The sequence below is a fragment of the Primulina huaijiensis genome, unplaced genomic scaffold, assembly GCF_012295235.1.
Source record: "Primulina huaijiensis isolate GDHJ02 unplaced genomic scaffold, ASM1229523v2 scaffold37281, whole genome shotgun sequence".
NCBI classification, from domain to species: Eukaryota; Viridiplantae; Streptophyta; class Magnoliopsida; order Lamiales; family Gesneriaceae; genus Primulina; species Primulina huaijiensis.
The window spans coordinates 766,151-781,769 of NW_027358705.1; the positions used below are offsets into that span (position 1 = coordinate 766,151).

At 35.0% G+C, this 15,619-nt stretch overlaps 2 protein-coding genes and 1 long non-coding RNA gene across 4 annotated transcripts; all 3 read right to left on the reverse strand.

The window, feature by feature from the left end:
- Nucleotides 1-723: 723 nt before the first annotated feature.
- Nucleotides 724-8,628, reverse strand: LOC140968568 (protein transport protein SEC16B homolog). Of its 2 annotated transcripts, XM_073429581.1 has the most exons (14): nucleotides 6,278-8,628; nucleotides 5,883-6,200; nucleotides 4,894-5,022; nucleotides 4,690-4,812; nucleotides 4,407-4,577; nucleotides 4,035-4,160; nucleotides 3,796-3,930; nucleotides 3,115-3,242; nucleotides 2,928-3,036; nucleotides 2,725-2,854; nucleotides 2,540-2,649; nucleotides 2,277-2,429; nucleotides 1,873-2,171; nucleotides 724-1,602 (listed from the first exon to the last, which is right to left on the reverse strand). In XM_073429581.1, the coding sequence occupies exons 1-14, from the start codon at nucleotides 8,183-8,185 to the stop codon at nucleotides 1,086-1,088; spliced, it is 4,356 nt and encodes a 1,451-aa protein (XP_073285682.1). In that variant the 5' UTR covers nucleotides 8,186-8,628; the 3' UTR covers nucleotides 724-1,085. The 2 variants fall into 2 exon arrangements, with proteins under 2 accessions (XP_073285682.1, XP_073285681.1); XM_073429580.1 differs by having other exon boundaries at nucleotides 2,540-2,854; nucleotides 6,278-8,627.
- Nucleotides 8,629-11,476: 2,848 nt separating this feature from the next.
- LOC140968592 (zinc finger protein ZAT10-like) lies at nucleotides 11,477-12,381 on the reverse strand. Its single transcript, XM_073429608.1, has one exon. It carries the CDS (start codon nucleotides 12,314-12,316, stop codon nucleotides 11,477-11,479), a length of 840 nt encoding a protein of 279 aa, XP_073285709.1. The 5' UTR covers nucleotides 12,317-12,381.
- Nucleotides 12,382-13,611: 1,230 nt separating this feature from the next.
- LOC140968601 (uncharacterized) lies at nucleotides 13,612-15,057 on the reverse strand. Its single transcript, XR_012173802.1, has 2 exons — nucleotides 15,012-15,057; nucleotides 13,612-13,935 (listed from the first exon to the last, which is right to left on the reverse strand). It is a non-coding gene; the product is annotated as an uncharacterized lncRNA (long non-coding RNA).
- Nucleotides 15,058-15,619: the final 562 nt, after the last annotated feature.

Consider the following 15,619-nt stretch of genomic DNA (forward strand, 5'->3'; position numbering starts at 1 on the left):
GAATAAGTTTGGAGGCCGAAATCGATAGGTCTGTCCAGAATCTTGTTTTGAAGTATGCTACTTAGCATCATCTGCGTCTATGAGAACTCAAGGCAAGCTACCTAATTTATTAAATTCTCTATAAATTGTTTTGAACTTTTGTGTTGATAAACTATGGTAATTCCTCTTACGTAGTGTAGAACCTTGTGAAAGCAGAAAAGCTGCATATAGTTAGTAGCTACAGCGTTTAGATGAAGAAATTACCTAATAAAAACGTCTTTTTAAAAATGGGGCGTGAAATATTTGGAACATTATCAGGAAACATCGAATTGGCAAGAAACTGTGTTATCTAATGCACGGAAATGAATTTTTCACGATTATAAAATTGGTAGGTTGGGATGACAATTTTCCAACTTAGCAAAATGATAGGGCGGGCCAATGAGTTGTGGCGGGTCACATATCGGTTTGCTTCAACTCATCAAAACAGGCACAAATTTGGCTTGGCTCTTCGGCCGCTACTTAACGTAGATGATTGGGTTGGTGATTTCAATACACGCTATCATGTCTATTTAAAATGCGTCACTGTATCTTAGGGAAGGAAAAAGAAAAAAAGAAAAAAAAAAGAAGAAAAATGAACAGCATCACACTAAAATTGGAGCCCCGCATTGAAACTCTTTCAAATATATTTTAGCAGCCTATGAAGGTATATAAAAATACAGCAGATCCCGCAAAAGCATTCCTACATTGAGCTCATAAGTAGCAAAAGGGCTTTGTCCATTCAACAATTTATGGCCCAGCAAACAAGTGAACTGTACAATTTGCATTGTTTCTTTCCAACGTGACAATTATATAACGTTTCCTTTTACAATCTTCTCTCAATAGATACAGTAAACAGCTAGGTAGCAACTGATTTATAGCATACGACTGTAAAAAATAATAACGAGAGAAGCCAAAAAAAGTTAAAAACTGATGCAAGTACATGGGAGAAAAGAGGATCAACGGGTAAACAAAATTCATCTCCTTCGAACACTCCCATCCTGCAATTTTTGACATCTAAGCAGCACAGCTGTTGTGTTGTATAAATTGCAATGATCTATCTCACGGCATCAGAGTTCCACTTCGTGAAGATCATCTCCAACATTACCGCCATTTTTTGACGAATGTACAAAAGAAGGGTCACTTGGTGTGAATGAAGACGGGTCCATGCCCAATACCTCTCCCAGAGGTTTTACTTCAGCCCTATGCGGAGGACTGAACGAATCGTTTAATCTTCCACTCCATGATGCTGTACGCCGTGAAGGTGTCGAAAAAGAACCATAATTGCTTGTACCATTGTTCAAGATGTTGTCCATGCTGGCAAATCTTGGCATGTTCATGGACGTTGGAGGTGGTGCAGGTGACTGGAATGTGTCGCTTAAAGGAGAGGTGGAAGGATGCTCCTTAGTTGATGAATTGTCTTGCATGCCATTGACAGGAGCATCGACTGATTGGTAAACCGAGGCCATGGGTGCTGGCACAAAGAATTTTGGGTTGGGGCTGCCTGCTGGTTTGACTGAAGGAACAGCAGGCGCCTGGAATGAATTTGCCGTGTTCCCACCACCTTGGTTAAAGGTGTCGACATACCTGCCAGAGGACAGAGGACTCGTCAAGTAAGATGTTAAGTTGAAGCAAGTAAATGCAGATTTTTGACAGTTCAAATGCAAATAATTTCATTTGCCGTCAGATAATCATTCACATTGCAGTTCTGCTAACAATCGCAATGACACAAGATCAACTGTTAAAATTCTGTCATTCTATGCGTTTGAGATGATCTAGTTTCGCACAATGCCTATTATGTGATAACTGTCAAATATGACCTAGTCTTTGCCTCACCAAGCAACTTCTTGAATTTACCTCGATCGGACGCCCATCCTTCCTCGGGCGGAGTATTGATTTGAAGTTGGAGGAAGTGGTGGAATTCCTGAACTATTATCTAGAGGGCTTGTGCTTCCATATTCAGGATTTCTGTTGACATGAGAACTTTCATTTTGCAGCGCAGTCTTTAAGTTATAATCTGATGTTCCATTCTGGAAAATTGCAGCTGTCGGTGGGGGTGGAAGTGTCTCTTCTTCTGCTGGAGGTGCAGCACCTTCCTCCACCCATCTCTTGAGTTTGTCGTCATAATAAAACTTGTTCGTATCACCCAATTTAGCCTACAAGATATTGCGACAATATGATGTGACAAAAAACAAATTTCAAGAGATGAATTAGGAGTCACTAGGCATATTAATGTCAAATAAAAAACCTAAACTAATCACCTGGCGGCCTTGACGGTTGAGAACTAAACCTACGGTCTTCTGTAGTAGCTGAGATCCAAAACCAAAACTACCAAATCGAGATCGCCTGCCTATTGCTGATGCTTTTTCTTGCTCGCCAGCGGAATTTGCTTCCTTCAATGACTGAGCCTGATCCTGCATGTCGTAAAGATGTCAAATATTATTAACCAGAAGACCCACAAGCCAGTAACTGAAGAACAGGTCCATCCACAGAAAAAGATTCACTACACATGATTGAAACAAACCTGCCTTGGACTTCTACCGAAGTCTGGTTCTGAAACACTTCTGGCATGCATTGACATCCGGTTGCCATCAGCTGCCCATTCACTTATAGGCTCCATGGATTGAGAAGGCACTAATGATGACATAGCCAATGTTGATTGACTAGTTGATACCCTAGGCCCGATTGTTTGATGATAATTCATGTTACCTTGAATAGGGCCACCAGCTGTTGGTGCAGGTGGCGGTAAACCCCCAACAACACGGTGGGCAGTACTATCAAAAAGGTTGAGCAATTTACCAACTAATTTTTTAGGGGCTAAGTTTGTGGAGAAACCTCCCTACATAAAAGAAGTTTTGGTTACAGGTATCACAATACAAGACAAGCACAAACACACACAAAAGCCAAGAAACCTCTTGATGAGCTTTGATCCTCTCTTCCAACGATGAAACCAACTGTCTGAGATTCTCACCCTCTGGGTTTCGTCCTGTCTTAAGTGATTTTAGTACCACTTGACAGTACCTACATTAAACACCAATCTCTGAGAAATTAGAAGTAATAATTGATGAAAGATAAGTGAGCTAAAAGCAGTGTAAGTACTTCAACGCATCAGATATCCTCCCAACTTCTGTCAACATGTGTGCATATACAAGCTTATATGGTTGAAATGGTAGTAGGACAAACTGGGAGTTCCCAAGTGATTTAGAATACTCGTAAACCTCTGTCCTCTGTAAAAAGATCAGAGAATCAGATATGCATGTAGGTCAAATTGAATAAACATAAATCATAGACTAAGCCACGTTCTGCCTCTGTAAGCATAGCCACAAGCAACTACAGGAAATTGACGGCTAAGGTTCAGTTCCAGGACCAGTACAACCCAACATAAATCAGTTTATTAAGTTTCAATAGATATTAATAATGTTACAAAACCTTCTCCAACTACGCACATACACTAATTAGAAGTATTATCGTAAAAAGAGTCAATAATCATCTAGTGGGGCCCTAGAACTGCTTCTGACAAAAGCACAGAGAGTGCCGAGTGCAGTTAATAAATGCTAATGAACTCAACAAAGCAAGAAAATTGATAGTGCGGTGCAGAATAACACAAAAATAGAACATTCTGAATCCAATTTGTCATGCTCCAATCAGAGTCTGATCCATCATTTGTTTTATCTTTATTCAAGTTGAAATTCTACTGGGTGAGCCCAAAATGTCCTAGGCAGTTGATAGGATGTTTCGAACTCTTGGAAAATGCGTACTTCATAAAAAATTGGTCCAAACCTGTATAGCTTCTGGACTGGCATATGTCCGTGGAAATTTCCAGTGATCTGCACCGACAAGACACAACCTTGCACTGTCTGAATATGGCTCAAAACTTGCTTCAGCAACTAAATAGCAAATGTGAGCAGCAATTATCTAAAAAAACATTCAGAAAGTAGGCAACATAGAGTTAGAGCGAATTGAAGGAATTCTCAAGGAAGAGAAAAAAAGTGTGCTCCAAATGATTGACCAGAACATACATCACTTCTTTCCTTCCACAAACAATCTCCAAGATGAATGAGCACAAGTTCATCATCTTTTGTTCTATTTGCAGTTATCATTGCTAAATTATCCTCCCAGTCATCCAGCATACCATTCGCGAGAAACTGAGTATTGCAAAAATCATCACAACACAAATACACAATAAGCCACCTCAAGCTTAGGAGAGGTTCCTGTAAAACTTAAACTAAAGAAAGATATTGAGAAACAAGAGAGACGTTAAAAAAGACCTAGAAGTAAATATTCTGATACATAACACCTCAATAATCGCTTCGCACAAAAAACCTTCCAAAAAAAGTATTACAACAATGTAGCTACCCACAACTGTATTTAGCAGAGAATAAAGCATCTACCTGTGGTGGTTGCTGAGGCAAATTTGCCACACCAGCCATGCTACTAATGGCTGTGGTATCTGCAGAAAAGACATCAGCAGGTTGCCCAGCAATTAGCAGGCATAATGTCCGCAAAGGCGACCCTGCTACCAATTGTTGAAGTGCCATTTGCTTTACAGTTTCCACATAGAACTGTAGGGGTTTGTTTTCAGTTACAAAAGACAAATCAACATGCCAAAAGAAGAATCAATCCGTTTCATTAATCAGAGAGAGAGAGAGAGATGAACGTCTCATATTGACAGACCTGATCACCAAGTTGTGCAGCAAGAACAAGGGCAGGGCCCCATAACTGACCCTCTTTCGCACATTGCAGAGCTTCTTTCTTTCTTCCGAAAACTAGAAGGTTTTGAACCTCAGCAGCAGTGGCCTAATTAATGAAGTGGCACTTATTAACAAATTGATGCATTGCCGAAAATATAATCAATGTCAATGGTAGGCCATGAAATACCTGCATTTGTCCTTCCGATGGCATTTGTTGCAAGCACTGGGCAACAGCACCATACTGACTATACTGCATGTTGTTTCTCTTTGTAGATGCAAAAAGCTTGGCAACAGCTGATTCAGGACCATCACTTTCCTGTTATACCATCACATTATAAAATACAGAGCCAGCAATTGATTATACCTAGGTCAAGGCAGAAATGTATTATTAACTATTTTCATGATATGAGTAACAGCGTCATAGGAACTTGGAAGAGAGTAGCAATGCACCCCTACAACCAGCAAAGCAGAAAGGTACTAATTCACTAAATAGCTATAATCTACAAACCCATGGAGCATCGACATGTTCATATTTTCAAATAGCTCAGAAAATAGCTCAGCATGCAAAATTATTTAGCAAAACGATTTGGTTATATTGGGCAAGTAGTGTTTCAAAATGACCACAGTATGCCAAAGAAAAACAAAAAAGTCAGTTTGGAAAATAATAAGACACCATGACCATCATATACCGATTTTGACGCAATTGAGTGGTCATGTTTTATTCAGTTTTATCCAAAGGAAAAGTTTAGTGTTAAGAAGCTGTTTCCAAGCACAAAGAGTGCACACAATCATATAGACAAAATAAAAAACCATGTAACCTACGCGCACACAATAAACAACAGCGCGATGTTCGATATCAATCAGTCACAAACGACTTTCAAATTCAGAAAGTTACCGCGAACAAGGAACATTCTTAAAATTTGACACGAATTTTTTTCATTATTTTTTTCCAAGAGATCTTATTATATATAAAGAGAGTAGCATGGGATAAAAGGATTGATGAAAGAGCATTCTTTGTTCAGTTCACCGCCTTATAAGGGATTGATCAAATTCTGTTAAGTCTGACTCGCAGTGATCACTTATCAAAAAATTGACTTTAGTATCAAATAATGAAGCAAAATTAAACTGGTAGCCTCCAGTAAACCAAGTTCAATCGCTAAAGAATAAGCAATCTACCTTTGATACAGCATCTGTACCATATGGAGATCGAAGTTTTCCATAATATTGACAACCCAGTTTAAGCAGTGAGAGAAGTAACCTCAAATTTTCAGCCTTCCTATAGTCCATCTCAGCAGATTCAGGGTTAGCTATTTTCTCGTCTACCCATTTGTTCAACTCCTTGCTGCCAACACTTCCACCAGTAAGAGGACCCGGGGCAGCTTGCCTACAAAGAGCATGGAAATAATTGCAAACACCCATTCCATTGTTTGATGCATTGTTTTCATTCACAACTTCTTGTAAGTTGAGAACCGATATGGAACCACTTGTAGTATTCTTCACAAAAATGAAAAAGTTTCAGCATAGAATATAAGTGAAATTGAAGGAAAAAGAAGGAAAGCTCAAGCACAGACCTGACTTCCATAGTTCAAGTTTTCAGTAGAACTACTATCTTTCATCACAATAAGCTTCCCACCAAAACCAAAAGTAACCAAAGCATGCGGAGGACGACCTGCAGAAGACCTTCCACCAGCAGAAGTGTACGAAATTTGAGTACCCTGAATCATTTGCTGAGAAAAATTGATTGAGTTCTGATTCCTGGTGTAGTCACTTGGGACACCATTTTGGCTATGTTGATTGATTCTTGATTCATCGAACTGTTGACTTAAGTTTCCACCAGCAACAAAACCTTGTGTCCCAGAACCCACGGAAAAGTCTTTGGGACCTTGTGCTACATTCTCGTAATATGAACCTGTTACTCCATGATGAAAGGCATTCTGTGGGCTTCCTTGAGCAACAATAGAAAAATTCTGTGCGTAACGATTTTTCGGTTGTTCATTTCCATACCGTGAAGTAGCTTCATTATTACTTAATGTATCAGGTTGCCACATTTTTGAGCTTTGCTGATTGTAGTTGCTGAACGACCCAGTCCAGCTCTGTTCCTGACCTTGGCTACTAAATGCTTGATTTTGGTAACTATTACCTTGATTGTGTGTACTATACATCCTCTGATCATTGTTCTGAGAAAATGTATTGGTTAATGCATGTCTATCCTGATTCATCTGGTCCTGAACTTTGGTCCCTGACTGAGTAGATGCAGTGTAGGACTCTATCGGGAACCATTCCTGAGCAATAGTATCATAATACCAGTGCGGATATTGGGGATCAAAAACCACATGAGGTGGGTAACCATTATTATCTTGAGAAGCCGGGTATGAAACTCCAGAGGTATCACTACTTAATTGTGAAACCTGATTCCAATTTGATGTGGTTTCTTTTGCATCACTCACCCGAGAAGCTTGATTCCAATCAGTGACACACTCAATTTTACCACTCTCAGGCACAGTTCCAGCAACAGACTGAGCAGTTTGCTGAAAGTAAGAGATCTCAGCCTTTCCATCAGATAATCCCCAAGTAGAAGATAAATTAGAGTCAATATGCGCTTGTGCACTTGCACTTGCACCAGCATCATAACCATCTACCTGATACCATTGTCCAGTGCTTGGTTCATACTTCCAACCTGGATACATTCCCTCCCAGTAGTGACTGCTATTTAAGTCCTGTGGTTCCGCACTTTGATTGGCTGTTATACTATAATCATTTCCCTCATTATACTCCCCGAGATTGTTAGAATTTTCCATGTGAGCGTGTCCATGTACTTCACTCCCAATGGTAACATTTGGCACAGTGTCCAAACTATCCCCCAGATTCCCCCATGCATCACCAGCATTATCACCACCTAATTCAGTGAAAAAATCTGAGTATGACCCAAAGCCATTGCCATCATTCTTGTTTGAATCAGAATGAAAAGCGCTCCAATCCATTTCCTTAACTCCCGGTGATCCTGATTCAGCACTGCTCTTACTGACCACAGTCGCATCTGAAAGACGCTCACCACTGCTCTTACCCATAAGTGTTGTGTCTGATAGAACTTCAGCAATCTCGTCCTCATTCTTTGGTTCACTCATCAAATTACCAAACTCAAATGAATTTTCCGACGCTAATGGATTTCTAATATAGTCCACAGTTCCCCCGTCATCAATCTGTTTTGCTGTCTTTATTTCAGCACTTAAATTATCCACAATGTTACTGATACTATCGCTAGTTTTATAATGACTAACGTCACAACTATTATCAAACTCATTGAAATTCAAATTCGAAAAAGCTTTTGATTCATCAGATTCATTCCCATCCGAGAAAACACGGCCTTCAGACGTGGAAGTGATCCCAAAATCCCCGTCGTCGTCGTCATTCACTAATTTATCAAAAAAATCCTCGTCTGTATTATCCTCCACCTGAAATGGAGGAGGATTGGAGGCCATTTACTCAAACCCTTACCTTATAATCTACAAAATTGGAGCTCCAAAAATCAAAACCCCAAATGATCGGAGCTAACACTCAGATCCACCAACAAATCCACTAAATAAACCTTATCCGATCTGAATCAAGCAAGATCTGGTATTTCCTTGACACCTTAATTCATAAACCACGCAATGGAAAAAAAAACCTTAAAATTGGGTAAATTTTTCTTTCGAATCAACGAATGAAATCTAGAACAGGAGAGAGAATTTCATCCGCAGATATATTAGCTTACAGAGCAAACAGAGAACCTCGGAATCAGGAACAAACGTATATATACATTTCTTTGTATGTATGTATATATATATGTGTGCAGAAATCGAATATTGAGAGAGAGAGAGAGAGAGACTGTGTGAAAATGAGAAGAGAAGACAAAAAGCCCTTGTTTGGCTGAAACAACCGCGCCGAGCGTCTCCTACTCAGAATATATATTCATACTCTAAAAATTTCATTATCATTTTTTCCCTCTTTATGTATATATTTAAAAAAAAAACTTAAATAATCGTTTTATTCATGATATGAGATAAATAAGACGGAGATAAGTAATATTTTTTAATAATAAAATATATAAATATGATAATTAATATAATATTTGATTTGATTGATTAATTTGATTAAATTTGAAATAATGTGATATTATTGTTTGTTTTTTTAAAAATATTAATAAAATATTTATAATATTATTTATTAAAGGTAATATTGTAATTTCAATTCAATGATTTGATTGATGTGAAATAAATAATTGATTATTTGATTGATGTAAGATAAATGATTAGTAGATGGATAAATGATTGGTGCACCAAACATGTTATTAGATTGGATAAAAATATAAATAAATAATATAACGAACCAAATGTTACCTTAGTTTTCCAGTAAATATCCAAAAATAATGAAAAACAAACATTTCCCAGAAAACCGCTACTAACATGATTTGAAGAAATTAAATAAAAATCGTGATTATGAGACGGTTATGATTTTTTGATATAGGAATTGATTTTCTATATATCTTATAAAAGAGTCTCGTACACTGCACTATATGATGAGATGAGTAAGTCTCTTGTGAGACAGTCTCACGAATCTTTGTCTGTGAAACGGGTCAATCCTACCGAAATTCACAATAAAAAGTAATATTTTTTCATGGATGACCTAATTAAGATATATTTTTCACAAAATACAACCCGTGAGACCGTCTCACACAAGTTTTTACTTAATGAGATAGATTGATCCAATATATGTATATCATATTCTTGGCAAGAAAAATAAAATTTTTTTTTGAGTTGGTCAAGTCGAAAATTTGTCTCATAAATTGACTCGTGTGACAGTGTCACAAGAGTTTTTTTGTGTTATCAAATATGACAAATGAATTTGAATATATAATGATATTATGTCATTATAATCAGATAAAATAAAACTAAAATTTACGAAGACAATTCATTTACTTCTTAAGCTGATCATAGCAACTTTGATGCATTTAATTTTATTTTACTTCAGTTTCCGATGGAAAAAAAATCAAATGAAAACTGATTTTCCATATCTCCTGAATTTGAAGTGATTTTCCATCTATTCTATAATACTATTGTATTTTACATCAAATGTTTTTTTTTTAGATCTCAATTGGATTTTTTTATCATATCATGCGCATTTAAATTTAAATTATGTAGCTCAAATCTTTTTTTTTAGTGAATTAAGTATTTATAAAAAGTTTTAATACACATGCAATAGAAGCCACGGAATTTATTATACAAAAATAAATAAAATATGGCGCAATAATTTAATTAATATGAATTTATTATTGTCAAACTAAAAACAAATTCAATCCGAACATTCATTCAACTCTATGAGTAGTGGGAATTTATTGGATTAAATTCGGTGGAGGTGGATGGTGCTCGATTCATGCATTGTTTTTGCACTTTTTTATATTCTATTTTACTCATTAATTAATTTCATTTCCATAGACTCTAGGGCTCCGTTTGGTACGTGTGATGTGATAAGTAAATTATTAGTAATTAGAGTGATTAAAAAATGAGAAATAAATTATAATTTATTGAATAGATAATTAAATATTTATAATTATAATTTACATTTATTAAAATTANGATATTATTGTTTTTTTAAAATAATTATAAATATTTTTCAAATAATTTGAAAAATAATTAAATATTTATAATTATAATTTGCATTTATTAAAATTAATTTAAATCATTAAACAAAATAAATTAGAATTTAATAAATATTTATTTTCATAAAAGAATTAATTAATAAGATTACAAATTTATAAAAATTTAATTTAAGATAGATTTGCGTTACAATTTATTTTCTTTAAAATGATTGAAAATAATAAAAATATATGATATTAATTTATAAAAAATATAATAAAAATTTAAATATTATATTAATTATTAAATTTTTACTAATTTTAATTTTCATATTATATTGAAGAAAACAATTCAAGGATATTATGGTCAATATACAATCTTATTATGATTACTATTCAAAAATTATACATTATCACACCTTTGAGGAGGGATATTTAATCATACAAATAACATGAATAGTGTGGGCTTTTAATCATAATCAAGGGCTTGAAGACTAATAAAAAACGAACCAAACGCGAGATAAGGGAATGATATTTTGACCAAATAATCATTATCTTATCATGGCTACCAAACATAGCCTAGGAGTCTCTTTCTAGATATTTTGACCTAATTCGAGCATTCCCAATATTTTACATTTTTAGGTTATGGATATGGATGATTAAATTAATTACTACTAGCTCTTACATTTTAGTATGAGTTATTGCACTCAACCAACCATTGGTTGGTTTTTTTTGGTAAATAAAAAATATATATTATTTATGAAACTTGAATCATATCTAATAACTCATTATCTATCAACGTGTTACCAAACTAAAAATTTACACATTCCAATTTGAATTAAACTACATGCAAATATTAACAAGAAATGTGTCTATTTAGAAAATGGTTGTATAAGTTTCAAAAGTTGATTTTCCAAAATTTAACATTTACAGTACACACACGTGAATGTCTTTATAACTAGTAATACTAGAAAATAGAAGCAATTTTTAGAAAGTTTCAGGACGAAATACATCAAGCATTCATACAATAGAATCGAAGCCAATGGAGCTATCCTCTCCATCTATTTTAATTTTTCTTGTAAATCCGTATATAATCTATATTAATATAGATTATATATTAAATATATTCAAAAACATAATTTTACCCTCCTTAATTGTTTTAGTATCGGCCCACATATAAAAAGTTACAGCGGCTTTTCATGCATATTGCTAACATATATGATCGGTAAATGGAGCGATCCCCACCTGTAACCAAATTATCCCACTTCACATCTCCTAATTCACTCAGCTTTCTTAGCTTCATCTCAGTGCATGATTTTTCTTCGTTTTCGGTATCCATGGAATTGATTCTTTGTTCTTCATGTTTTGTTTCAACGGCGAAATTATTTCGACCAAGCTGTGGAATTGGCAAGTTAATATTGAGATCGATGAGGAGATGGCTAGATGTTTTGTAAGCATGTTGGTCATGATCATATTTAAAATCATGGAGATCTGGGATGATAGAATTGTCCGATGAAATGGAAGTGAGCCAATGACAGCGTTTGTGCCCGCCTAAGGCCTGCCCCGATGAGAAAACTCGACGGCAGATGGTACATTCGTGCATCTTGGGCATCTTTCTTGCCGAGGTGCTGAATGAATGTGGTGTAGTAGTCGTCTCTAATTGCGTTGTCAAGAACTCGTGATCTTCTGGGATAGAACAACTAGCTTGATGGACATTTTCTAGATCAGAGTTGGAGGTAAAACAACCTTTAACTCTCTTATGACTCGCTCTATGTCCCCCCAATGCTTGGTGGGAACCGAAGACTTTCTTGCAAGATTTGCACTGGAACGTGACATTGATCTCCATTTCTTTGGCCTTGTTTTCCTCCTTGCCATTACTAGAAAAGGCCAAAGATTTGTTAGACAACATCACCAAACAATTTGCCAGATCTTCTTCTTCACTATCCTTATCTGAAGATGATTTCTTCAAGTCATAATCTTCACTTGCTTTATAGCACATTAAACGATTAGTTTTGGCTCGAAGAAAATAGGAATGCTTGTTGTTACCTTCGTTTTTTATGTTGAACGTTTGGGCACCACTATGGGGTGGAATACCTAGAACACTCATTTGGTGTTTCTTTTACTGAATTTTTACACAATATATTTTTACTACTATGTGACACTCCATTCTCGTATTACAAAGAACACCAAATCGACATGGATTATATAGATATATACACATACACATATAATATGTGTGAAGGTGCTTAGAAGATAATATGGGTGTGTCTTGAAAAGTTCTTGCATAAACTAGATAGATGAGGTCATGGGAAAATATGTCCAAATGATGCCATGTAATAAAAGTTAATGATATGGCATAATCTTGACCACTGGTATTTCACAATGGACTCATACAAGTGAAAGTTTATTGTGTTTTTTTTTTTGCTAAAAACATGTAAGAATAGATTTTGTGAGACAAATCTCTTATTTAGATCATCTATGAAAAATTATTACTTTTTATGCTAAGAGTATTACTTTTTATTGTGAATATCGGTAGGGTTGACCGATTCGTAAGACTGTCTCACAAAAAACCTACTCATCTATTAATTGTGATCTTAGTTCTCGTGGAACGACACATACATATATACATATTTGGCTTGATTATTGTTTTATTTTTTTTATCCACAAACTTATGATACTTTTTTTTTAATTATTATTTTGATCTTTTAAGACAACTTTTAGAAGAATATTTATCTTCAACTCTTTAATTATTTATTTTGACTTTGTCGCTAGGAGTATTTTTCAAGGACACAAACATTTAAGAATAAGTCTTTTGTGAGACGATCTCACGAATCTTTATCTATGAGATATGTCAACCTTACCGATATTCACAATAAAAAATAATACTTTTAACCTAAAATATAATACTTTTTTATGGATAACCCAAATAAGATATCTTTCTCACAAAATACGACATATGAGACTGTCTCACACAAATTTTTGCCAACATTTAAATGTTCAGTTCGTTTCTTCGTTAAATTAATTCCCATCAACTCGAATCATCAACGCTTTGAATTATATATGTAATCGGCTAGCTCCGTTAACGTATTTGATAATTAGAATAGAAATTTGTTCCACCACAAATTCAAAGTCTTACGAATTAATAAAGAAATGCAATAATCTTTGTAGAAAAAGTATCATGATGATTTGACATATGTTAATAAAAATAAATCAAATAATATTAAGTCAGAAGTTCGAGACCTTTCAAGTTTAATACTGTTGCGTATTATGAAAATGTTAACTCATATTCAATAATTGATTATATCATCGACATGAAAATTTATTTCAAAATGATTGTAGTCAGAAACCCAACTTCATGAAAAAAGTAGACTAAGATCTAAACCAAAAAACATAAGCTGCCACGCAGGAAACAAGATACCTCAAGCTATTCAAATGGGGCCGAATTTGTTAATTCTGAAAATAACTCAAAATCAACTATGCTGCCTTCGGAACTTTACCGATTGTTTAAAGATCAACTGCAGTGCTGGAATTTATAGAAGAACCGCCATTTCCATTTCATACGAGAATAATCTCTGATAATTTGCCAACCAAGTTACCTTGGAACCGACAGGCCTAGCTCTAAGACAAGAAGAAAACAGGGAACTAGTATCAGAAAGCGGACAAACATTCCATCCGAATACCTAAACCAAACAGATTCTTTATGAAAATATATATAAATCAATATGTGACTCAATAAATAAATAACATTGATGTTTGTTAAACAAAAAAGAATAAAATTAGAACAAGTGATACATAATCAGAAGCTTTCAGTTAATTAACCTATCACCCATATGATTGTAGAAAGCTCAGTCCATTGACATCTTATCTAGTATAAAAGAAAATTATACATGTTGAAAATGTATCAAAATCAACTTCACAAGAGATCACTGAGCCACACCTCTGGAAGGGTCTATCACGTTCCATTAGTTTCATCTGGAGAAAGGAGAACTATGGTCACCACAACAATCAAGCCAAACCAACGCATGATCACTCAAAGGCCAAAGCAGAACATTATGAAACAAATTCATGAGTCTGAATTTGTTGTGCTGCCTTATTACTCTCTATACATAATCAATACTATATACTTAGGGCATCAAAACAGTCACGGAAAAATGAGGGAATTTCATAGCTTTCCAATTAACTATTTCGAAACTGTGAAAACTGTGAACATATGGAGCAGGTAAGTATGATAATAGAGTAATCTTACATGACGAGCACAGATGTAATACCTAAGGCAAAAAGTACCCACAAAATTATTTTACTTCTTCAGGAATTCACATTTACTTCCCGTACAAGTGCGTGTTCAGCTCTACACCAAAGAACATCTCCTCACAAAAAATCTATAAAATTCGGAATGCAATTCTCTGGTAACAGAAGCTGGAGATATGATATATTTCAGGCGATTTCTGCTGGTATAATGGATTTCAGATTCTTGAAACGCAATTTCACACCAAATCATAGTAGAAATTCCATATTGACCATAACGAGGGGGTTATCTTAAAATCACAAAAAACCACACAAGTTCCACCCATAAACGCACTTAAAGAAACATAAAATTGTATACTTCTAGACGATCCGAGTCACATATTTGTTCCCACAAGACTTTAACCAAGTGTCTTCACACAAGAATAGTGTGGCAAAACATAAGTGAAGACCTTGTAAATTCTGGTATTTCTTTAAAGCATATGGAAACTCATGTGCCTGCAGCAACCAAACATTCCAGTCAGATAGCTGATCAGTGCCTTCTGCTCGACAGAGATGATCCAATTACATCGATTGGGTAGTTGTTGAAGAGATAGTGCAATACAAATACCAAAGAAAGGAAAAATAATCAAGCAGTACAAGTTTCGTTTTTTCCATGAATTTAATATAATTTTGGAATAGTGAGCTTTAATAAACTGAGGAAAAATTCTGAAAATCCATTAATTCTAGAAAACTGTTTTTTCTGCTGTAATGGAATTGGCTACTTGGAGTAAAAATTTAACACCCGGAGGAAATAAAGTTCATCAACTAAATCTGAAAAATTACTTTTTCCAGTATAGAAAAATGTAGAATTGAAAATGTCTAAATTTATAATTGTTTTAAAATTATATCTTATTACCATGAAAGATTAAGATTGGCTTTATGATTTCCAATCAATCAATTTCCAGCTTTAGAATACAAGTCTGGTGCTGATTCGATGTCATAATTCAGCACATAAAACCATAAGTTCGTTCACAGCGATATCATCAAGCTTTGAATCGCATTCTTCCCCATTTTTTAA

Bases quoted from the DNA above. Each gene is read 5' to 3' on its own strand.
- LOC140968592 (XM_073429608.1), bottom strand. From the start codon at position 12,316: ATGTGCTATAAAGCAAGTGAAGATTATGACTTGAAGAAATCATCTTCA.
- LOC140968568 (XM_073429580.1), bottom strand. From the start codon at position 8,185: ATGGCCTCCAATCCTCCTCCATTTCAGGTGGAGGATAATACAGACGAG. The intron at 4,161-4,406 runs GTAGATGCTTTA...TGCAATACTCAG, and splicing joins TGCCTCAGCAACCACCACAG to TTTCTCGCGAATGGTATGCT. The intron at 3,037-3,114 runs GTACTTACACTG...TGTTTAATGTAG, and splicing joins AGGATATCTGATGCGTTGAA to GTACTGTCAAGTGGTACTAA.